Source organism: Neomonachus schauinslandi, chromosome 1, assembly GCF_002201575.2.
Source record: "Neomonachus schauinslandi chromosome 1, ASM220157v2, whole genome shotgun sequence".
Lineage (NCBI taxonomy): Eukaryota > Metazoa > Chordata > Mammalia > Carnivora > Phocidae > Neomonachus > Neomonachus schauinslandi.
Genome location: NC_058403.1, coordinates 53,721,243 through 53,747,311, shown reverse-complemented (window position 1 = coordinate 53,747,311; position 26,069 = coordinate 53,721,243). Strand labels below are relative to the sequence as shown.

Sequence of the window (26,069 nt, the reverse complement as noted above, 5' to 3'; positions counted from 1 at the left end):
ACACCAATTCAAGCTGCTGCAATTGAATCTGCGTTTGGATTTGGTCTGCCTGGTCTTCTCTTGGGAGGCATTAACACATGACTGACAAGTTAATAGAGGGCAAAATTTGATTGCAGAGGGTTGGCTGTAGAATATGGATTTTATTTTGGCTTGTTTACAAGTGTGCTATCAGCTGTAAGAGTAAACTGTGACTATTGGTCAATTATTTTCTAAAGCCTTGTGGATTTCTTTAACCGTTTAACTGATGGTTTTCCCACTGCAGACATGCTCCTGGTGTCTGAAAATCCCTCTGACTTTCCTTTTTGCTGTCATGGAGTAGTTGCTCTGGACAGCTGGGATGAGGCTAAAGAATTGCTGACCCCTGATGTAAGGCTCGTTAATTATTAACGCCAAGTTTGGTAATGACAATGAGAAATGAAAGCATTTCAGATCCTTCTTCTAAAGGGTCCTGGAGAAGTCACTTTCCTTCCTCTAGGGGTGGAGGGTGCAAGGAGTCCCTCTAAGTCTGTGTCTGTTCAAAGTTTACTTACTTACTGCAAAAGTACACATTGTGAGTATGGTAAGTATGGTAAGTATGGAAAGATAGGAAGACGTTTCAGCTCAATGGCAACCACTGTTTTGTTTGGTATAGGTCTTTATAGTCTTTCTTCTTCTTTTTTTTTTTTTTCTATTTTGGGGTTTTTACTATATAGTTGGTTTGGTGGCTTTTTTTTTTTTAATAAAAGAGCATAATCACACTGCATACACTATTCAGTATACAGTTTGCTTTTTTGATTAATCCTGTAATATAAGCATTTTCAGTGTTCTTACAAACTCTTCATAAACATTTAAATGAATACTTAATATTTTACCAGGCATTTGTCCTGTAGTGTAGTTAGCCATTCTCCTATTGTTAGACTCAAAGATTTTCTGTTTTGTTTTCTCCTGTGGTAAATATCTTTGTAGGTAAATGCTTTTTCTGTATATTAGATTCACCTTATGCTACATTCCCCAAAGTGAAATTACTAGGCAAGGATTATGAATTTTTTATAGTCTCTTGACACATATGCTAAATTAACCACTAGAAAGATTGTACTGATTTCTACCCTCTGGGAGTGTGTGAGAACACACATCTCATCACGTGCAGCAGCTTCTTAGGGTGCAGTTTTCCGGTGCCGTGGCTTTTTCTTTTCTGAAACACTTCCCTTTGAATAAAGTTGGGGGGACATAGGGGAGCCCCCAAAATAAGCAACCCGTCAGATATTGGTGCTACTTTCTGCCATAACGATGGAAGGCAAAATAATTTACCTCACAGAGCCAGCTAATGATCAATGGCTGGAAGGGAGACGAGGGGAGCAGGGCATCGAAGGAAAGTCCTAAAACTTCTGGAAGTTAAACAAGCCTTCCTAATTCTCTTTTAAAGGAATAGGCAGGCTGTGGGTGACCAAGTGCCAACAGGGCTGATCGGCATTGCTTTGAACAGAGCTGTCACACCTCGGGCTGTGGCGATCTGTTTCATTCCCTTTGACAGCCCATGGAGTCTAGGGAAGTGTGACACGCAGCGGGGGTGAGGGGCTTACTGCAGCCATTAGGCAAATGAAGACATGGCCATCTGTTTCTCTTTTTATAGCAGGCCACGGACATCTTGGGCTTTCTTCCGGAGGAGAAGCGTGGATCCTATAAACTCATTGGAGCCATCATGCACTTTGGAAACATGAAATTTAAACAGAAACCCAGAGAAGAACAAGTGGAGGCAGATGGCACAGAAAGTAAGAATTACTTTGAGGCCATGGCACATACTCTCTTCAGTTCGCCGACCCCAGGCCTGCTCCCTTTTCCTGGCAGTTACCTTGCCTCTCGGTTTTTGAAAATGTTGAAACTGATCAGCGATCTCCCTCGATTGCTGCTCCTCAAAATTATTCTCTTAACCACCCTTCTGATGTATAATTCTTGTATCTCAGAATGAGAAACAGTCCTTAATTATTGACAATGCCAGAAAATTTGCGAAATGTGGGTAATAGAGGCTTGACGAGAGAGAGCCCTGCTGTCAGCACATAGCCCGCTGAGAAAAACAGAGACAGGAGCAAATTACCAGAAGATGTATTAAGTGACACAATGGAGGTGTGGACAAAGATCTTTAGAATTCCCAAGGTAGAGTTTCCATTGGGTTGAGACCGCAATGGCTTCATCTCCCTTTGTTTTTCATTCACATGAAAAAAATCTGTAGTCTTGCCTGTTTACCAAAAAGATCTGAGGCATCTTACATTGAATGATCTGTCTGGAATGAACATTAAAATAGAAAATCACAATTAGGAAAAGAAGAAAGCATAGCTATTGTAATTATTTCATTTATTATTAAACTTCCTGGCTACTAAAACACAAAGGAGAAAACCCATTCATTCAAATCTCTCAACAAATTATTTTTAAAAATTTTATATTTTCAGTTGTGGTAAAATATACATAATATAAAGTTTACCATTTTAACTGTTTTTAAGTGTATAGTTCAGTGATATTAAGTACATTAGTGTCGTGCAACCATCACCAGTATCCATCTCCAGAACTTTTTCATGATCCCAAACGGAAACTCTGTACCTATTAATAACTCCCTATTACCCCCTTTTCTTAACCCTTCTCAACCATTATTCTTCTTTCTGTCTCTACGAATTTGCCTACCCTAGGTATCTCATGTAAGTGGGATCCTACGGTATTTGTCTTTCTATGTCTGGCTTATTTCACTTAGCAGAATGTCTTCAAGGTTCGTCCATGTTATAGTGTGTGTCAGAATTTCATTCCTTTCTAAAGCTGAATAATATTCCATTGTATGTATATTTCACATTTTGTTTATCCATTTATCCATTTATGGACATTTGAGTTGCTTCTACCTTTCACTACTGTAATTAATACTGTTGTGAATATTGGTGTTTAGCCCAGAGAGGGGCTTGCTGGATTAAATGGTAATTCTATGTTAAAGTTTTTTGAGGAACCATACCATACTCTTTTCCATAGTGGCTGCATCATTTTACATTCCCACCAGCGATGCCATAATGTTATCAATTTCTCCACATACTTGTCAACATTTATCATTTCTTATTAAAAATTTTTTTTTATAGTAGCCATCCTAATGGGTATAAGGTAGCCCCTGCTACCAACTCTTCATTTCTCAGTCTTTAGTAAATGTCAGCTGGATTCTCTCAGTTGCCCTGACTCTTAGCATCATCCTAAACTCCTTTGTTTCTGCCTTGTTGTGGCTACCTTTAAATATATATAAAACTCATCACTACTTACCATGACCATGTCCAGTGCTACCATAGTCTGAGCCATTGTTTCTTACCAGATTATTACAATAGCTTCTTTATTGGTCTCCCTGTCTTCACCCTTGTGTCATTACTGATAGTTCTGCACAGAACAGCCAGTGGTGATCCTTTCATGGTATAAGTCAGTTCATGTCTTCTCTTCACTCTAGACTTATCAATAGCTCCCATCTTACTTAAACCCTAAGTCCTTTTTTAAAAAATTTTTTTATTGTTATGTTAATCCCCATACATTTCATCATTAGTTTTAGATGTAATGTTCCATGATTCATTGTTTGTGCATAACACCCAGTGCTCCATGCAGAACGTCCTCTTTAATACCCATCACCAGGCTAACCCATCCTCCCCCCACCCAGACCCTCAGTTTGTTTTTCAGAGTCCATCGTCTCTCATGGTTCGTCTACCCCTCCAATTTCCCCCCTTCATTCTTCTCTCTAATCCCATCTCCTACTGTGATATTGTGATTTATAATAAAAGAAATTATATTTGATCTTTGGTCCAGTTTCTGACACAGAGTTCTTAAGACCCTTGGAATTTTCTAAGTGATGAGAGCAATACAGGTGATCTTGTTATGTTAATGAGGTGACTTTTGGACTGTACCTAAGGATGGCGGCTGGTCAGCATAGGAACTAACTGTGTGGTTAGACAGATGGAACTTTCAGTCTCACCTCCAACGGGGGAGAAGAGAGGGCTTAGGATCGATTTCTATCACCAATGGCCAATGATTTAACCAGTCATGTCCTTGAAATGAAGTCTCCATAAAAACCCAAAAGGACAGGTTTGGAGAGCTTCCAGGTTGGTGAACCCATGAAGATTTGGGGCGGAAACTGTACTCTGCACTCTTTTCCTATACTTTGCCCTCTGCCTTCTATTCCATCTGGTTGTTCCTGCGTTATATCTTTTTATAATAAACTGTTCCTATGGTAAATAAAATGTTCCTCTGAGTTCTGTGAGTCCCTAGCACATTAATTGAACCCAAGGAGGGGGTCACTGGAGCCATGAATCTATAGCCTGTGAGTCAACAGCCCAGGAGACAACCTGGACTTGCAACTAACATCTGAAGTGGGGGAGTAACAATCTTGTTGAACTGAACACTTAACCCATGGAATCTGATGCTATCTTTGGATAGAATTGAGTTGAATTATAGGATACCCAGCTGGTGTTGCAGAATTGCTTGGTGTGGAATCACCCACCCACCCCCACCGAACCCTATCCTCAGAATAGGGTACAGAATCTTCATTTACCCTTTCTCCTTCTCTCATTCCCTTCTCTCAGCCCCACTAATCTCTCCGCTCTTTTTAGAGCATGTGAGCACTCCTGTTTCAGGACTTTCTCACTGACTCCTCCTCCTTTCTGGAGCTCTGTTTTCCTAGGCATCTCCATGGCTTACTTCCTCACTTTATTAAGGTATCCTCTTAAATGTTACCTTATCAGAAAAGCCTTCCCTGACCACTCCCACCACCTTCCTATCGCTCTCTCTCTGCTTATCCTGAATACTTTTTCTTTGTGTCATTCATACAGCTTTTTTTTTTTTTTAATTGACCATCCTACTCCTCAATCCCTATCAGATGTAAGCTCCGTAAGAGCAGGAACTTAATTTGGTGTGTTCAGTGCTGTGTTTCTAGGTTTTAAAACAGTGCCTGGCACCTGGTAGTAGATAATTATTTCTTAAAAGAATCCTACTTGCTTAGGGACAATCACTGTTAATGCCACAGGACCTATCTTTCATGTGTTTTTATAGTTGAATATGCACAGGGAACTTTTTAAAATATATATGTTCATACTCTTCAGGTTCCATACTAGATTTTTTCACTAAATTATGTGTGAACATCTTTTGTCTTTTCTGCAATATCTTTTTAGATGGCTACAAAATGTCCCATTGTATGGATAATTAGTTTAAATATCTCTTATTAAATATTGAAATTATTTCATCATGAACAAATTTGTGGTGAACATCCTTACAGATTCAAAGATATATATATAAAATTTTCTTAGAATAAACTTCTAAGAGTAAATTTTTTTCTCAAGCTGCCCTATGTTTTACCATTTATATTCCCATCAGCAGCATCTGAGAGTAACTTTCTCACTACGTTCACTAATATTAAGTTATTTTTCTATTGTCAAGTAGCCAGCTTTTGTTTTATACTTAAATACTAATAAAATTAATTTTTGTATGTTACCTATTTGCGTTGTTTTATTTTGGGATTTTTGTTTCCATCCTTGGCCTACTTTTAAAATTGAAAACATTTTTGTTTGGAACAATTGGCTTTTTCTTACTGATTTCTAAGGGCTGTTAACATATTAAGCTTTGGTGATTTTTTTCCCCGGTTAACCATGGAAGGAGGATTGAAGGAGCTGGACAGACGGAGAAGAGGGTGGAAACGGAGAAGGCACCCAAACCGAAGGGGGCATTCTTGCCTTTGCTTCTTTCTTGAGTGCCAACCCCACATTTCTTTCTACTGCATAATCTCGTGGTATCCTAAACTGCATGGCTAAAATGAATACCCTCTTCTCTTCCCATGTGATATATTCCTGTTGACTTCTCTTTGTATTCACGATGCTGCTCCTTCCTCTACTTCTCAGGGCAGAGCCCTCTTGGTCATTTTTCTGTCTTTTCCCATTTCTTATTACCAGTTTAGACCATCAGCACCTTGCATGTTGGCGTCTTGCAATGGGTTCACTTTCTCTCTACTCTTCCCACTCTGATCTGTCTTGCACATGTGCACAAAAGTAATCATTGTGAAGCCTGATTCTATACCATTTCTTTACTAAAAGTCCCTTAATGTTTCCCCATTATTCAAAGATCACCTTCTAGTGATTGGCGTCAGAAGTCTTCTGTGACCAGAAATCACTCGCTTTTCTCAGTTTATTGCTCACCCCCTGACTTCGTGGTCCAGTCTTTGACCATACCAGCTCTCTCCTACTGCAATGCCTGTAAGTCATGCTGTTCTGTCTCAGAAATTCTTGTTCTTTTTGTATTTGCTTATCAAAACCCTTCTCATCTTTCAAGACTCAGATCAAATACTATATCTTTTTTTAAATATTCCCTGGTCAGGCAGTCCAGAAGGGATCTCTCCTTCTTTCAAACTTTCATAATAATTGATTTCTTTGTCTCTGATAAGCAGTTGTTTTACTGACTTGTTATTTTTTTCTGTTTTATTTAGTCTCGTGGTTATAAACTCCTTGATGTCAAATTTCTTGTCTTGTTTATCTCTCTTGCTACAGCATCTAGCACTTAGGCCTTGCACATAGCAAGTGATCAGTAAACTTTGTTTAATAAATTAGGGAAATGTGAACAGCTCAGAAACAATATTATAACTCTACATAAAAGGTAACAGTTGAATGTCATTCTTTTAACCCCTCTTCCACATTAGCTGGGTTGTGGATTGACAAAACTGGATTTTGTTCCTTTCTTTATATCTGATTGTTTACATATGGGATTGAACTAGGATGAAATTATAAGGTTGGAGAAAATTGCCTTTTGTTTTCCTCTACCGCCTTACTTGTTTTCAGGTAAAGTCACACTTCATTCTATCTTCTTGACTTCAAAATGCACTTACTAGGGGCGCCTGGATGGCTCAGTCAGTTAAGCGTCCAGCTCTTGGTTTTGGCTCAGGTCATGATCTCAGGGTCCTGGGATCGAGCCCTGTGTTAGGCTCCATGCTCAGCACAGAGTCTGCTTGAGATTCTTTCCCCCTCCCCCTTCCTCTCCCTCCCCCTCCTCTCCTCCCCCTGCTCATGTGTGTTCTTTCTCTCTCTCTCTTTTAAATAAATAAATTAACTAACAAAATCTTAAAAAAAAATGTATTTATTAGACCTGGCTACCATTCTCTAGAGAGTAGCTCTCAAACTCTGTTTAACATTGGACCCACCCAAGGAGCTTTGAAATTTCTGGAGCTCAGGCCTCACCCAGACCAATCTGTGTAGGTACAGGCATCATTATCTGTTTTGACATCTTGCCGGGTGACCCCAATGTGCACCTAAGTTTGAGGACCACTATAATATGGATTCTGTTTTCAAATCTTCATGTATGTCAGAATCACCTGGGGAATATAAAACAGGCCCAGATCCTAACCACCTTCAGCAAGCCGAGTCCTTTGTGCCTTTATGAGCTCTCCAGGCTATTCTGATCCAGCCAGTGTTTGAGAACACCTGTTCTGGCTAAACTATCAGACAGCCTAATGAAAATCCATGGGTTTATTCACAAGGTCCTAGGGTGTGATGGTGGGAATTTCATAAAGCCTCTTTTGAGAACACATCAGGTCATACAATGAAAATGTGTTTACAGACCTTGCTGTGTTCATAATAAACATTTCCTGAATGTCAGATGGATATTTATTCATAGACTTAAACTATTTTCACCTTGGTTGTGAAACTTAGTGCAAATGAAGTAATTTATTTTTTTAGAACAAGATGACTATTGTTTTCTGTCTAAACAAAACAAAACACAACACAACACAACAAAAAACTGGAGAATGTGTAATGATCTGTAGGATAAATGCAAAGTATAATACTTCTCGGTAGATACTTGGCTGTCTCTGGAGTGGGTGGGAAATGATTCTGTAATGTTGGATGCTATTTCCGTTAGAGCCTAAGGTGGGATATTGTACAGAGAATTTGGGTTTCCTTTGTTCACGGATAAAAATAGACTTAAAGGACTGTCCTTAACACTGGAAAAAGGAGGCATGAGTTTGTGACTATTATTACCTGTATTGGCCATCTGAATGCTTCCAAAGCTCAGAAAACTGAACTCCTGTCTTTTTTTTCCTGAACAGATACTGTGAAATTGTTCATTTTTCACATTGTTGGTTAGTATTCATTTCCACTCAGATTGATCAGGCACATTACATTTCTCTCTTTCTTTTGAATATTTTCATTCTAGCTTGTGTGCTCTTTAAAGTCCATTCCAGTGCAAAAAGGCCATGATTCTGATCCACTGGATTCTCCACTTGAAATAATCATGCTTTTGTCTCCAAATATGGCACTCTTAGCACGGATATCTCAGCATAGGATGAACACGTCTGCTCTACTTTTGATTTTTCCATTTATTTTCCCAAATAGGCTTTGCGTTTTGAAAGGTTTCATAGCAACTGAGTACCTGGGCCATTATCACTGACATAGAGTAGGTGTGTAGCTTGTTAAAATGTATGTATAATATGTATTGATTTTAGTTAACAAGCAAATAAACATTTCAAGCTTTTAAGCCTTTGTGAAAATTCCAAAGGCCCACAAGAGGAAATGGATATAGATAATACAAATGACATATTAGCTCTCTAATTGTTTTTTGTTTTTACCTTATTCCCTGTCTGTTGTTATTGCTCAGGAAATCTTGTACTTTTTAGTGAAGTAAGGAATGACTGCATTTCCTTCTATTGTAAGACATTATTTTACAAAGTGACTACATCAGATATGCTAGCATGTATCAGCATTCATCAAAAAATGTAGGATGCGTTTCAGATGAATGAAATATTCCTTTTATTTGATAACTGAAGAAATCTACAATTGGAAATGTGCTTATAACTTTTTGCCTGTGGCTTTCTCTTGTACTGTTGTCATTTTGAAAAACACATGATGTGATACATGTTTATTTACTCTTTCTGATAACACTCATTCTTCCCCCACTTTCCTTAGAAAATGGAAGCACTGTTTTAGAATAATGCCATTGTGTGGGTTGTAAGTATTCCTGTTGGGCAGCAGAGAGCACTATGGAGCAAACAGAGACTTGACAGGAAAAGAAAGGTTTTTGATAAATACAAGTGTCCTGGCTTATGCTGATTATTGGTGGCTGTCTTGAATTATCAAATTACATGTCCCAAGTCCCCGTTTCATTGAAAGAAGCTACAGTACATATGTGGAAGGGAAAAATAGGCAAAAAATAAAGATGAGATTTTCCATGTCTGTCAGATAAATACTTCTTTTCAGAAGAGGACCAGTATTAAGAAGTAGATTCTTTTTGTAACTGAGGTATAATTCACATGCCATGAAACTGACTGTTTTAAAGTATACAGCTCAGTGAGTTTTAGCATATTCACAAGATTGTGTAACCATTACCACTATCTAATTTCAGAACATTCCATTACTTCAAAAAGAATCCTATTCTACACTTGAAACCAGTATTATGCTGTATCTTAACTAACTGGAATTTAAATAAAAACTTGAGGAAAAAAACCACAAAAGGAATCCTGTGCCCACTAGTAGTTACTCACCGTTCCCTTCTCTCCCTAGCAACCACAGGGGCTACTTAATATTCTTTGGAATTGCCTATTCTGGACAGTTCATATAATTGGAATCACACAATGTGTGGCCTTTTGTTTCTGGCTTCTTTCACTTAGCATAACATTTTCAAGTTAGATCCATGTTGCAGCATGCATCAATACTTCATTCCTTTTTTAAGGCTGAAAAAGTTTCCATTGTATCTATATACTGCATTTTGTTTATCCATTCATCAGTTGACGGATGTTTTGGTATTTTCCACTTTTGACTGTTATGAATAATGTTGCTGGAAATATTTGTGTGCAATTTTTTGTGTGAACATATGTTTTCACTTCTATTAGTTCTGTACCCGGCAGTAGAATTTCTGATTCCTAGAGTAACTCTAACTTTTCAGTAGCTGCCAAAATGTTTTCCACAGTGACTATACCATGCTACGTTCCAACCAACAATGTGTGGCGATTTCAATTTCTCCACACCTTCACCAACACTTGTTATTGTCTGTCTTTTTGATTATAGCAAGTCTAGTGAGTGTGAAGTGGCATTTCATTGTGATTTGATTTGCATTTCCAAGAACTAAAGTCTTATAAACATTTAAGAATCAGACATTTTATTTCAAAACTACAGTCTTCCCTGCTACATCTGTCTAAACAGACCCTCCTCTCGTTCTCTGGGGAGTCTGTTTGGCTATAATGGAATGAATTTTAACAGTGTTTTCCTTTTCCTTCTCCCACCTTCCCTCTTCCCCCTTTCCCTCCTTGCCTTCCTTCCTTTCTTCTGACCAGGTGCTGACAAAGCTGCTTTCCTCATGGGCATTAATTCCTCTGAGTTGGTGAAGGGCTTGATCCATCCCAGAATCAAAGTTGGTAATGAATATGTTACTAGAGGTCAAAATGTAGAACAGGTAGGGTGATATTTCCAGAGCATTATGACTCTATGATCTTGTAATAAATGTATACATATTGTACTTGTTATTTTTCAGCTTCTGGTGATGTCTGCAACAAGAGCTTCTATAAAAAAGCAAATAAGAGCTCTTGTGATGAGTGTTCGGAATGTTTTCCCTTGTGATGCATACCACAGTAAATGCTCTGTGTTAAGAATCTTTCCAGATTCTTAATATATTGTTTGATACTTTTCCCGTAGGTAACAAGTCTCTTTGCAGATGGAGGCAAGCCTTTTACTTGTGACCAACATCTTTGTTGTCCAACTAAGAAGCTTTCAAAGCTATTAGTTCTGACATGAATAAAATTGGCATCCCCCGCCTGTTTGGAATACTGACTTTTTAGAGTAACAGGCACAGTAGTTGAGATAGGGTTTTAAAATATAGGCTCAAGTTAGTATTTGAAGGAGGGATGTTGAGAGCAGAAATGAGAGATCGAAGGTCATGTGGGTTTTGTGCAGCACCCAGGAGAATTGTTTTAATGATAAAATAACAAGTGCTCTGAGGACTGCCGATCCTGAAGATTGGTCAGAATGCAGTAAATGTTCCCAGGGCTGCCGGATAATGAGACCATCTAAGTATGCTAGTGCATTTCAAAATAATAATTTACATCTCTAATGCATATGAGTCAGTATGTGATAGCCCCATGCTGCAGTAACACATACACACTGAAATCTCAGCTGACAGTAAACTAAATGTTTCTTTCTTACATCAAGTCCAATACAGATTGGACCGCCTTCTTCCATATTGTAGTTTGGCCACCTGTAACACGTGGCCTCCAAAGATGCTGCACACAGTGAACAGATCATTTGTAGAAAAAGTACACCCACCTTAACAGCTTGGGGCTAGAAGTGATGTCATTTTCATTAATATTCTATTGGTGAAAATTAGTCTAATTACCCCCTTAGCTACAGGGGGGGCTGAGAAATGGAAATTCCCCCTCTTTGCTGGGTGCTTTTCCAGAAATCCCTTTCTGGAAAGAGGGAATGGTACGATCACATGGAGTATGCATAAGACATTCACAGGCATTGTCTCCTTCTGTTCTTACAACAATACTCAGAGGTAAAGAGAGCAGGCATACTGATGTTTTCCCAGTTGGGGAATCTAAGGGTTAGGGAACATAAGTAACACTGCAAAGGGCACACAGCTAATATTCAGGTGACATTTAGATTGTCTTACTCTACATACATTTTAAATCTGAAAATGCGATAGACAAATGTACAAATCTGGGATAGAAGACAGTTATTTTGATGACAATAAACTCTATTTCTTTTTGGTATATTAAAGCATCTGGTGTGACTATGTTATTTAAAACATTTTAGCAATCTCCTAGTTTAACTTACTCTATCAATCAATAATTCTGCCTCTATCACAATACTAGACTGAACCCATTAGTTTCCATTTTTGCTCTCCCTCCTCACCGGACCTCCTTGAGGCTATGGGCTGTGATGAGTTCATTCTGGGACCCTTGGCCTCTAGCAGAGTGCCCTGCAAGTAGTAGATGCTCCATAGACGTTAAGGTAAACTAAACATTGAGCTGAATTTGAACCGTGATTAGCAGGACAAGTAGTTGAGCTATTGCTTATAGTGAGGTTAGGGGTGTTTGGCAGTTTCTTGCTTTTTAACACATTAGCCACGACATGCATGCATGACATGCTATGATTATAGAACAGGGGCTTGCTCTGTGTAAAACTAATGAGCCCAGAGGAGGACTAAAATCAAACCTTCGCCTCTTTAATAGTGTGTTCCCAGGAACTGAGTTACCACCAGCCTTTACTATAATAGAACCAGTGAAGTAAACTAATGTATTATTATCCAACATTAAAAGAAAAAAAAAATCCTCATCTTCCATCCTCTCTGTCTCTTTCTCTTTCTCCTGCTCCTGGAGAGAGAGTAAGAAAGCACACTGTAAGGCTTTTCTTTTCTTAGGAATTTTACTGACTTTATAGAGACAATTGCCCCTGCTAAGAATAGAGATGTATATGCTCTGTTGATGACAATTGCAAAAGATGGCAAAAATTCTTGCAGTGTTAACACTTACAGAATTTGGTCCCAGCTCGAATGCTGACTAACTCTGGGAACTTGGTCAAATATCTTCACCTCTCTGAGTACCCAGCAAAGAGGTGGAATTCCTCCGTGTCTCAGTGGAGGGGTGACTGGAATCTAAATAGGACGATCCTTCAGATGTGAGTGTGTCCTGCACATTGTAGAGGTTTTGCATTCTTGTTCCCATGTGCTCACTGCCCATAGCACTCAGTCAAGATGACAGTTGGAAGAACGCCCTCCCTATTTTCAAATGCACTCCTCCTTTAGGGGCAGGTCCCATCCCCAGCTGAGAGCCACTACATGCCATTATCAAGAACTAATGTCCTTCAGGTCCAGTATTTTATGATTCCATGGGAGTTTTAACTATGCCTGTTAAAAATAAGTTGTTTTAATTTTAAAAAGATTAAAAATGATAAAAAAAATCATAATAGTAACCACTGAGCATATGCTAAGTGCTTTGTGTAGATGTCTCATTCAATTGGACAACAAGCCTACAAAATTTATCTTTTTTTTTGGAGAGAGAGAGAGAGAGGAGGGGGAGGGGCAGAGGGAGAGGGAGAGAGACTCTCAAGCAGACTCCAAGCCCAGCATGGAGCCTGAGGCGGGGCTTGATATCACAACCTTGAGATCATGACCTGAGCTGAAATCAAGAGTTGGGCACTCAATTGCGCCACGCAAGCATCCCTACAAAATTGATCTTATTTATATTTCCATTTTATAGTTAAAGACGGTAAACTTTACAAAGATTAACTGCTCAAGGTAGCATAGGAAATATTGGAGGAAAGTTGGGGAAGTAAGAAAAGCAGAAAGGGGATAGGAGAGCAGGAACTAACATGCATTGGGTACCAAGTGCCAAACGTTGTGTTATATATATTTACATCCTCTGTCTCATTGACTCTCTCCCTATGACCTTGGCAGATGCATATTTTAATGTTATTTTACAGATGAGAAAGGCAGGGGTCCAAGTGGTTACAAATATGACTCCATTTCTGTTTGGTGGTTGTTTTTGTTCTATTGTATGCTATTGCTCTCCACTGATCAGGTTTCTGTGAGGTTATTTGAAAAAGAGCTGAGGAGTGAGTCCGTGTGGTCCCTGAAAAGTGGAAGTGTAGGTCTAGCTGCCTAAGTCTTCCTTCATTGGATAGAAAATGATGAAAATGATTCATTAGTAAGCCGTATGTTGGTTTATTGATTTCAGTCAGCAGACGCCATACCATCTATATCTTCCTCTGACTACATCTTCAGGCTTCTTCCTGTTTCTTCACTACTGTCCACCCCAGACCAGTTTCTCTCCCACCCCCACTTCTGAATATTTAGGGAATTAAAAAGGGGTAAGCAAGTTCGTCCTGTTCTTTTTAAAGTTTCAAAGTGACTGCTGTAGACAGAGAGTGATTTCCTCAGGGCTCCAGAGGATAAAAATCATCCTATGTGCTTTATTTGTGTGGGTGTGCTCTTGACGCCCATAGTAAAAAACTGTAACGCCATCCGGCTTATGGATTACTGTGACAATGACTCAAGATAACTGATCAGAGAGTGGGTGACTCATACCTAAATCACCACCAGACAACAACTGGCTCCTCTGTGTGCTCTCTCCTGGGCAGCTGAAGGATGGATGGGATAGGCTGGTTTTTAAATGTTAAGTGGTTGGAGCACGTTCTGCTTCCAGGCTTGGAGAATGTCCAGCTGAAATCCACTCCTACTTGGAGTTGGTCAGAAACCCGCTACTCCAGCAGCACCTTTGCATCATGGAAGTGGCATCTGCATTTATACGGCATTAGCCAGCACAGAGTCTGGAGCTCTCCCCAGTAGGTTACGTTAGAGCCTTTGTCACATACCTCCAGGGGCGGGAAATGCAGCCTGAGTTTTACAGTAGGAGAATCTGAGTCAGACTGATGCACTAAATTGCCATTCTCCACATAGAGAGTTGAGATTAACCCTGGGAACTGATAGAATAAAGACTGTGGAAGCTGAGGCTAGAAAGAACCTTCAGGAACATTATTCAGGTGAAGAGATCTGCCATCCAGAGAGGTTAGACCACTTGCCAAAGGTTATACAATTTTTTTTTAAAAGATTTTATTTATTTATTTGACAGAGAGAGACACAGCGAGAGAGGGAACACAAGCAGGGGGAGTGGGAGAGGGAGAAGCAGGCTTCCCACTGAGCAGGGAGCCCGCTGCGGGGCTCGATCCCAGGACACTGGGATCACAACCTGAGCCGAAGGCAGACGCTTAACGACTGAACCACCCACGCGCCCCAGAGGTTATACAATTTATTAGCAGCAACGACAGCAGCGGGACAAGGGCTGGGCATTCCAGATCCCTAACCTGCTCTACCAGTATTTGCAAACTTCATGGTGCACAGGAATCCACGGGGGATCATGTTAGGGTACCTGTTCAGATTCATAGGTCTGGGACTGGAGGCCAAGATGCTGAGGGTTGGCATCTTTAACATGCTCCCGGGCGGTGCTGATGCTACAGGTCTTAGGACCACACTTCGAATAGCAAGGCTTTAGAATGCATTACCACTCTCCACACCCCCACCCCGGCCCCAGAAATTTGGTTCTTTGATAATAGGAACATGATTTCTCTCACAGGACTGTCTGGTAAGGAGGCACCAGGCTGGTTTGCCTCCAGGTTTCTTCTCTCCTCCTCCCTTTCCTCCTTCCCTTGCTTCCTTCTCCCTTTCTTCTCATTGTAGTAAATTTCCTCTCCTGTATCATCTTAGCAGCACGCTAGAACTACAGAAAGTCAATAAATAGATCCCGATTTTACTAGAAGGTAGCTGCTGATAGAAAATACCCAGGATTAAAATGCACACTGCTGACAGATGTGGAGTGCTTGCAGTGTGATTTCCAGGTGATCTATGCCGTTGGTGCCCTGTCCAAGTCAATATATGAAAGGATGTTTAAGTGGCTGGTGGCACGAATCAACAGGGCGCTGGATGCCAAGCTGTCAAGGCAATTCTTCATTGGCATTCTTGATATCACTGGTTTCGAAATCATTGATGTAAGTATATCGGGTTAGAATGAAGTCAACGCGTATTTATAAGGAGATCAGAAAATGTGGATTGAACATCAGAAAATGTAGTCAAAGTGTGATGAGATTCCTTCTGTGAAAACTTAAGCCACTCTGGTTGGAAAAGAGATATTATTAATATTAAAAATAATAATTATAATAATTAATGGACTTAATTAATGCAGACTTACAGGTAAATAGAAATAGAAGAAACTTTATGATTTTGAATTTTAATATAATCACGTGTTATTGTCATAATTTTTAGTTTGCAGGTATATTTGAAGGAGGTAAGAATTTAATTGAGGATTCGTTACTTGTTGGGGCTATTTGCCATCAGATTGATTGTGGTTATGATATTCTCTCTACATTTTTCCAAATGGACTTCATTTTTATTTTCTTTTTCTTTTTTCTTTTATTTTTCATTGAGATGTATTTGACAATTAAAAAATGCACAAACAATGAATCATGGAACACTACATCTAAAACTAATGATGCAATGTATGGGGATAATATAAGAATAAAAATATTTTTAAAAAATGTATATGTTTGAAGTATACAACTTGCTGGCTTGGCACATATTTGCATTGTGAAATAATCACAGTCAAGTTAATTAACATACCCATCACCTCAAAGAGTTACCATTCGCTCAATTTTACTTTTATCTCTTCTTCCTACCTAATCATGTCTTTGAAGTATAACAACCTTGAGCAACTCTGCATTAATTTTACCAATGAAAAATTGTAATAGTTCTTTAATCAGCACATGTTTTTTCTGGAGCAAGAGGAATATACGAAAGAAGGCTTTGACTGGGTGCCCATCGACTTTGGTCTGGATTTACAAGCCTGCATAGATCTCGTTGAGAAGGTAATGCATGTTTTTCTTCTCGTTCATTCTGATTTAAGGACAATCGTCCCTGCTTGCCATATTGATCCGTATTAGGACTCGGGCTCTGTCAGCAGATGGGAAATGGGGCAGGAGAGCTCTGCGCGTTCTCTCTTAATGGGCTTTGTGTGCAGCACCCGTGGCAACCGAACTAAAGCCTCGTGTCAGTTACCCTACTCCATCATCTCCCCCCAGACTGTCGCTGCTCCTTTCCTGCTTATGCATGGCCTCCACTGTTAATGCATGAGGAAACTTGTCGAGATTAAAAATGGTCATGCTCTTGACTGGAAAAACACAGAGCTGAAAATATGAGCACTGTAGGGCCCGGCTGATTAACATAAGGTGAATGAGTAGACCCAGAGCAGCTTAACGAAATTTGGCAAATTAGCATGCAAACAAACAACTGTCATAAATCCTCAAGGCCACTACCTTGCAGGATGTAGTTTGTTCATTTAATTGGACAAGTACCAGTGAGCTTAAGTAATCTATGACAATACTTCCTGGCTTATTAATAAATTAGCTGCAGTGTATGGTTTCTGAATTCAGTGATGTTCCTGTACTTTGAAATCTTTCTGTGTGCTCTGGGAAAGATTAGCGGGGTTTGCCGGGGGAATCGAGGATAGCGTTTTCTGTGGCTTTGTCCGTGGGAGAATGCGTGGCGGCATGTCTTGCTATAACCGTGGATTGCCGTGAATTCTGGAGCCAGGTCTGGAAGGCCAATGTCTAGCGCTTTCAATGTTCTGAATGCTCTCTTTGGCTAAGTGGTTGCATCTGATTCTCAACAGCCCAGTCAGGAAGGAGCTAGGGTGCCCAACCTCTCACTGTCTTTGCGGGCCTCAGTTTTCATTGATCAGTGTCCCATCAACTTTATTTATTAGGATTTAGATGAAATGACATCTTCCTAGAAAATAGCTATTACTCCTAACAGGAATGGATGTCACATTGATTTTATTTATTCTATAGCCAGTGAACTTCATAGAGGAAGGACAGGCTGATTAAAAAAAATAATAATAATGCTAATGAACCAACCTCTGAGCTGATTAAAAATAATAATAATAATGGCCCAACCATGATTTTTTTGTAAATGTTTGTTGGCATTATTCAAGCTGAGAAATGAAACTAAAGAGCAATTGCTTTTGGCAATTGTTCCCTGTAGTATCTGCTTGCTGGGATTATAGTGAGATACCGTTTTCGGGCAGGAAGGTGGGACATAGACATTATTCAGAATCAGATAGGTCTGTGAACATTACTGATTTTTAGCTGATCTGAAGCCTTTTGCCTCACTGGTGCCAGTCTCAGGGATTCCAAGTAACACACTAGCAACACGGATGTAATTTCCTGTTGCATTTTCTACTGATACGGTAAAATGAGAAAAACAAAAACAAAAACACCTGACCAGATGATAGAAAGAAAAGATAAGTCTTTGGTTTCCTATGAATGATTTCAAAGGTATTCAGGTCAGGCAAATGAGGAATACTAAAACCTTTTTTGACATGATTCTGTATTTTGAAAAGACCCGTTGAGCTAGTTCAGCCTACGTGAAGAAAATTGGTTGTAAATATTAATGACCAAACTTACTTCTGAAATAGAATGAATCATGAGAAGTTTTCCAAATTCAAAAGAACTGAAATGCATCAATATGTACAAAATGCCTTATAGCATGCGTCTGTGTGTGTATATAAGGAAGAGGGATTTTCATACATAAAAGTTTCACATTTTTATGTTTACAAAAATGTTTGTCAAACTAAAAAAAAATGTATTTTAACACCACCTTTAACTGTTAATTTGGTCGTCAAGCATACAGTGACCTCCTTCTCTCTATATATGCAGTGAACAAATCTATTATAGGATTAGCTCACACTTATTTCATTACTTGAAATATTCTCATTTGTTTAGAACTCGAGCATTGATAATTTACATGTTAAAGTATTAATGTATGACTGCATATTTATGGTTTTGCACAGGCATAGGTTTTGCATAGGTACATACATTTATGGTTTTGCATAGATATTGTATTAGACAAATACGTCCAAAATTATACATTAAAACCTTGTTGTTCCTATCATTGTAGTCACCTTGAGAGGCTGCCTCCATTTTCCAATAATTCGGCCCTTTTGCAAAAAGTTCTTCATATGACGGGGATGTGGATAAGGTTTTAGAACATAACCAGCTGTGAGAGAAAAGTAGCTGCAATACTGATCATCTTACCAGTTTTTAACTCTAAACTGTATTATCTAGCTTGGTCACATTTTTTTACCTTATCTCCCTGACTTGTCCCGAATAAATTTTTATTGTTCCTCTACAGTGATACTATTTCTAAAATAACTTAAATCCTGGTAGTATCTTGGCAATCAATACGTGTTGTTGCCTCCCAAGTGGGATTCTTTGGGTATGCTAAGTCTGGTTTTCTTATTATAGAATGAATCCCATTGATACCGAGTTCTCGCTGGTACACCCATGAGTATTTCCTTGAAACACGTCACTCCAAGCTTTCGGTTACAACTCTTTCTGCCCGACTACTGCCCACAGCAAAGCATCCCAGCTCCCAAAGCTCAAACCTGGATGTCTTAGTGCTTACCTGTCAATTAGTTATGGAACAGAACTTTGCTGGGGACCTGCATTCAGTCCCCTCGGAACCTACTATGCTAAGGCCTGTGAAAATGCGAACCAGAGGCGTCATTCCATCACGGAGGAACGAAGCGTATCATTGGAAAGGCATCTTCCTAGGACCAAAACTTTTACCTTTTTTTTTTAAATTAAATAAACGAGTAAATTTATTTAGCAACTACTTGTTTTGATCACTTCCTTGTTACCTTGTTGGTGAGGGAGGGTTTCCTGCCGTGGGGTGTTGAGATGGCTGAACATAGGACACCTGACCCTGGACAAATGAGGTTAACAACAGCTTACTGGTCACATACACTCACAGCCTGGAGGAGAAGGACACTAGATACCTTGCAGGGCCACGTAGCGGTTGCACTCCTGAGCACAGTGAATAAGAGGGGCTATGGGAGGCAGGTTTTATAATAAGAATAGGGTGAGGTGACCGTTGTTTCTCAAGGGAGGATGTGATTGGCTTGTTTGAATAATTCCAAAGGCTGATAGGGATCTGAAACCCATCTCTCAAGGATAAAGGCACTGGGTCCCATCATGAGGACGGTTGTTTGGCGAGGGGACCTCAACCACGGAGCACAATGTGGAGGGGAACTTGTGATTAAGTCACCTGAGGCCCTCCCCAGTTTTCCCCAGATGTCAAGGCACATGTGATGTTGGGCCTTAATTTTAGGTCTAATGCCACACTACTGTGTTATAAGACTTTGAATTAAGTGCTGCAGAAAACTGAAGCAGTTGTTATAAGCAGCACTTGCCCTTAGGAAGTATGCAGTCACGTAGGAGATTTGTAAGTCTAATCAGTGTAAAAATATGTCTCTGTATAAATGCAGGAAAGGCACAAAGGCCCACAGAACTCAGAAGAGCTGAAGTCACCTCTGCCTGTGGGAATCTTGGAAGGCCCGGTAGGAAAGGGTGTAAAATTTCAGCTCGTTCTTAAGACATGATTAGGATTTTAGCAGGTGAAGAGAGAGGAAGAGAGCAGGTGGAAGGACTGGCAAGAGCAAAGGCATAGGGGTAAGTAGGGGCAAAGGCCACATTCCAAAATGTTAGGTAGTCTAGTAGTGCATAGGATACACAGAAAGAAGTAGGTGGAAGAAAAAAAAGGAGGGCCAGGTTGAGAAGAGACGCTAAGTAATTTATACCTTACTTTTCGGCAGCGGGGAGCCAAAGAGGGCTTCTGTGCTGGGTAATGGAGCAGTCAGAGCAGCTTGCATTTATTCTGTGGGTTTGTGTCTAGGGTCTGGAACAGGAGGAAAGGCTAATAATATTAAGGCAGTCAGGGAGCTGTATAGCAGTCCAGGTGAGAAGTGAGGAGGTCCTGAATCAGGACAACAGAAATGGAAATAGTAAGAATGTGACAGACATAAAAGGAGGGAAGGCAGGATCGATAATATTTGAAGAGGGAGAGGTTAGAGCCCTAAGGTTCTGAGTCAGGGCGATGGACTCAAACCATTTACTGTGCCATAGAGGACATTTGATGCTACAGGGCAGAACATAATTACTTTTTTTCCTGACCTATTTGGAAATTGATTTGCTGGAGGTCCTCATATTTATTAGAAGCTTTACACCTCCTGAGGAATGGAAAAATGGAGAAGACCGTGAAAAAATAGTGTTTTTCCCCCCTCCTCAGTGGTTAGGTTGTTCCATTTTGAGCTATGACAGGTACTTGCTTGACATAAAGCTTCCCAAAATGGAAATTGGCTTTATTAGATTCCTGACATGATGGCAGCGCTCATGTATGGAAGGTGACTGTTTGAGATGGGGGCTCCCTCCTTGTGAGGCATTGCCACAACCCTGTTGTTAACAGACACCATCCCAGGAGATGCTCACATTTTTAAATGATTTAGTCCAGTTTTCACTGAGGGTTGACTGTACGTATGGTAGGAAAATCTGTGGTGCAAGATGGAATCCATGCCTCCCAAAGCTTACACTAGTGAATCAACTCTTTAGTTTATCAGATTCTCCCTCCTCCTCTTCGTACTCCTCCATGTTACTTACTTTGCCAAGAACCCACGAGGTCAGTCCCACCAGGAGCAAGACAGTTTTTGGTTTCACTTAGAATATTTTGTTTTCATTTAGAGCACTTCACATATTCACTGACTGCATCACTCCCCACCTAGATGCTTGGGAGGAAAGAAGATGCCCCAGAACTCTACAGTACAAGAACTAGTAATGAAAAGTTGTTAATTATGTTTTCTGTAAAGCACAGGTTTTAAGTCTATGAGAACATACAAAAGAGGTAGAAAACCATAGTCCATATATTACAATGGTAGACTCAGGTGGATCAAAAATATGATCTTTAGGGACTCCTGGGTGGCACAGTCAGTTAAGCATGTGCCTTCCACTCAGGTCATGATCCCGTGGTCCTGGGATCAAGCCCCAGATGGAGTTGGGCTCCCTGCTTAGCAAGGAGTCTTCTTCTCCCTCTCCCTCTGCCTCTCCCCCAGCTCGTGCATGCTCTTTCTTTCTCAAATAAATAAATAAAATCTTTAAAAAATTATAATCTTTAAATATTTGATGATCCACTACTTTGACGAATTAGAACCATTTGTATGGCTCCAGTGGAGTAATTTAGAACAAATTCTAAACTACAAACAAATTTTCTTTTAATATATCACCCATCCAGAGCTTTGACTGGGAGTTGGTGTGTTCTCTCTCCATGAAAACATTTAAGCATTCGTTAGCCAGCTTTTTAGAAGGAAATTATGAAGAGAATTCAAGGAACTTTTAGGTGGGTTGGACCAGACCTTTAATGTCCCTCCCAAGCCTGGGAGTCTATGATTCTTAGGTACAAAGTGTTGGTGAAAATCATGAGATCTGTGCTGTTGGGCTAAGGGGTAATGTTGTGTCTCAGAATTCTCAAGACATTTTCTCTCTACCTTTGTTTTGTCTACTTTGTTGCTTTTAGATGCTCTGAAGCCACAACTCATATATAACCTGAAGTGTCTGGCACAGTGATTTATTCATAGAAGGCACTGCAAAATATTCTGTGGAGTACATTAATAAATATACAAATACACAAATTGATATGCGAATATAAGAATCCTTGATTTCCTTGATTCCCCCTCCCCCCAAACCTTTCTCTATGTGTACGTACCTTACACTGGTTAATGGCAGCATCCATTACCCATTTGCTCAAGCCAAAAACCTGGTCATCTTTCTTTTTCTGTTGCACCCCACATTCTATCCACCAGCAGGTTGTGACCCCATTTTAATTTCAAGCTATATCACATTTTGATGACTTCTGACCATCTCTAACACTATCACTAATCTAGACCAAGGGTCAGCAAACTATGGCACCGTGGGCCAAATCTAGCCTGCAGCCTGTTTTTATAAATATCGTTTTAATAAAACATTGTCACACTCCTTGTTTTTACATGTCACCACTTGCTGCTTTGGGGCCTGAACTGGCGGGGTGGATGGCAGAGCTATGACGGGAACCATGTGGCCCGCAAAGTCTATTTCTACATGCCCTTTAAAGAAACAGTTTGCTGACAGAGGTCATCAGGTTTTCTACCACATATTCTTTTGTTGTTTTGTTCGTCAACCCTTTAGAAATGTAAAAACTGTTATTGGCTCACTGGCTGTCCTACATATAGGCCACAGGCAGGAGTTGGCCCACAGGCTCTACTTTGCCAACTTTGCTCTAATCAAATGATCCTTTCGAAGCAAACATCAAATCACAAGACTTCCCATTAAAATCTACAAAGTCCTCCCATTACACTTAAAATTCAAATGTCTTAGCACGGCCTGGACAGCCCTTGGGATCCAGCACTGCTTATCTCTCTAACTCCATCTCGTACCATGCGCTCAATCTGACTACCTTAGCTCTGTCCACTTTTGCCTCTGGCAGGACCTCAGACTTGCCAAGTGTGCTCCTGCCTAGGGCCTTTGCACTCATCATGTGTCTGCCAAGAGTACTTGTATACAGATCTCTGGATTTGCTCTTCTGGTTCAGGTTTACTTGACTTTCTCACTAAAATAGCTCCCAATTGGTCCCCCAGTCAATCTCTATTTCTTTACTTTGTATGATTTCTTCAGGACACTTATGTGGAACTAAGTTGTTTATTTTTTGCTTACTTGACTATTGTCTTTCTACTCCATTAGAAAGTAATCACTCTGAGGACAGGCACTTCGTAATGCAGCTCATGACTACACTGCCCACTCCTACAGGTGCCCAGCACCTACTAGGTATTTAATAAATATTTGTTGGGATGGATGATTGACTAGTTATATGTAGTGAATCTTCTTTCCCCTTGTCAACTGATTAGGTTCCTGGAATAAGACTTTACCTCACCCCGTTATTGAAAATACTGTGTCCTGGTGTTTTCTTTCATTTGCTGTTCATGTCTATCTCCAACAGCCAATGGGTATCTTTTCCATCCTCGAAGAGGAATGTGTGTTTCCTCAAGCTACAGATGTAACTTTCAAGACCAAACTTTTTGACAACCATTTTGGGAAGTTGGTTTATTTCCAGAAGCCCAAGCCTGATAATAAGAGATATGAAGCTCACTTTGAGCTTGTCCATTATGCAGGAACGGTAAGTTATCTCTAGACACTCAGCCCAGAATTCTCCTGACTCTATCTCAAATGCATTCAGTCAAAGTCCCTAGATGATATATAAGTAAAGTTTAGCTTAAATAAAGAGATGAACAAAAAAAATCTCTGTTCCAGAAAAAAAGTTGGCATAGCCTTTTAGCACTTAGGAAATGAAATACCCATCCTATAATAGTATTCCATGTGCACAGAGGTTAGAAATCTCAAAATAGACTCTGTCATCCCAACTCAAAGTAAGTCAGCTTCAGAAAGTCATGGAGATCATCAAAGTCATGGGTTTTTCCATATTTGTCCTTCCTTTTAACTTAACATTGTGTGAATGAGTGATTTCAGCTGATCTTTTTATTGAAGTTTTTTTTTTTTTTTTTTAATTCTCTCATAAAGAAATAGTCTCTGTGAAGTAATGGCCTCCAAACTATGGCTGACAAAGGTTTCTAATGACTCTTCATGCCTCTCCTCATTCCCCACGGGTGTGTGTGTTGCCCCTTTCTCTCTGCTTTTCTGCTTCTAGTCAGTGATTCCGGATGAAACAGAAAGAGAATTGATAAAGGATAAAATAACACTTCATCCTAAAAATGACCTGCCAACTGTACATAGATATGCTTGTAATTGTCTTCTTTCATATCTTTGAATATTAATTATAATGATATTTACAGTAAAATATCATTATAATTGCTAATTTTTTTGAATGTTCAGTGTGTGTCAGAGACAATTAGATTATTTCATCTATTCTTGCCAACGAGGGAGGGCTGATGTGAATTGTTTCTACTGGAAATACCATTTAATTCTTTCTCCCTCTCCTTCCCTAGCTATCCCTCTCCCTTCCCTCCCCTTCTCTTCCTTTCCACAGTGTAAAATGGTAAAGTCTGAAAATCTCTTCGGGTTATACAATGGACTCCTGGAGTATTATTCAGTACTGTTACCTCAAACCAATTTAAAGTTAAAGGACCCATACAATTTATGATTTTTTTAAAGTAATTCACAATTTGCTATGTTAATTTATGCATTCTCTTCCTTTGTTACCTGAACTGCATGCCTTTCTAAAGGTGCCTTATAACATTAGTGGCTGGCTTGAAAAGAACAAAGACCTTCTTAAGGAAACAGTAGGGGCTGTATTGCAGAAGTCGTTGAACAGACTCCTGGCAAACCTTTTTGAAAATCACATCAGTACTGACAGTGGTGAGTTGAACAGTCTTGCCTAATTTTTTAGCCTCAGAATGGAACCCGTGGCTTCCTCAGCACTTATAAAAACCCTTGCCTCTTTCCTGTGATATCTGTGTCTGCTCCCTGTGGTCTGAGTCATCCCCTCTTATTAGCCTTCTGTCCCCGGGGCTGGCGATTCTTCAGGGAAATGGTGCTCTAAGACAGATGTATTTCAAGGAGCCTGCTCTGGTCTGCTTTTAGCTTCTACTCAACCCCGCTGCAAAGAGGGAGCAACAAACCATATTTTGATAAATGATTTTGGAGCAATAACAATTCTCTTTAATCTATATTCCCCAAGTATCTTGGATTTCTCCTTCACAGTGCTTTTGTGTTATAGTAACTTGGGGTTATGATAAGCTTCCTGAGGGCAGCGATTATGCCTGATTTTTTTAATTGTAGCCTCAAGCATGTAGCAAATACCTGTTTCGCAGGCCCTCCATACACATTTATTGACCAACAAATAACTAATCTTGTTTAGTAGTTTGTAATTTACGAAGCACTTCTAGATATATTATCTTACTCAGTCCCTGCCATGACCCTTTCAGATACAGATAGAGGGAAATGTCTTCTTATCTTACAGATGCAAATACTGAAGAGTTAAGGAGCATCCCCAATTTCACAAATCTACTGTTAAAAGATAAACTGAAGCATGTTAAAAATTTTAAGCTTTTATATGAGCAAAAATTGATTCAAATGGGGCAGTGTCAAGCCTTCAGTGTTTAAGACTGCTCCACTGACAGAAGCTCAGGGAGATACTTTATAGAGAAAAGATGGAAGCCAAGTAAGGAAGTTATTGATTGGTTGTAGTTTAAAGCCTGCTTGACTGTGATTGGTTGTCCTTAGTGTTTTGATTTTATAACCCTGGGATATTTACATGCTTACATTTTGGCTTGCTCTTATAGGCCACTATGGAATTAGAGCCACATCAGCCTAATGGCCTCCCTGTTTAATTAACTTAACAGTAGTAAATGCAAAAGCAAGGTAGGAAGCAGGACTTCTGCTTCCTGTCCTGGTGCCTATACCACTCTCGCTGTCTTCCAGAAACAAAACAGAGAGATGTGCAGGCTACATGTGTTTAGGACATAATTCAGATTTCTGCACCATGACACAAAGGATTTGAAGATACTGAGCCCATGTGGCTAACATCAGCCTCACAACAGGACTAATGCTAGCTACAGAGGGAAACTCTCCATGATTCGTAACAAAAGTCACAGACTGGCAGCCTCGGAGCAGAACCTGGCCTTCAGACATGTTTCATTTGGTCCACACGGGTTTAAAAAAAATCAGAAGTTTCCACGTACATTTTTGGATTTCCTT

The 26,069-nt window shown here is 39.8% G+C and overlaps 1 protein-coding gene across 1 annotated transcript in view; it reads left to right on the top strand.

Annotated features, from left to right (window-relative positions):
- MYH15 (myosin heavy chain 15) overlaps positions 1–26,069 on the top strand; it is a 148,873-nt gene that overhangs the window by 25,152 nt on the left and 97,652 nt on the right. Inside the window, 7 exon segments of the mRNA XM_044919496.1 lie at positions 263–366; positions 1,610–1,748; positions 10,286–10,404; positions 15,342–15,491; positions 16,194–16,364; positions 23,356–23,532; positions 24,596–24,728. Of these exon segments, the coding sequence (XP_044775431.1) occupies positions 263–366; positions 1,610–1,748; positions 10,286–10,404; positions 15,342–15,491; positions 16,194–16,364; positions 23,356–23,532; positions 24,596–24,728 (993 nt within the window).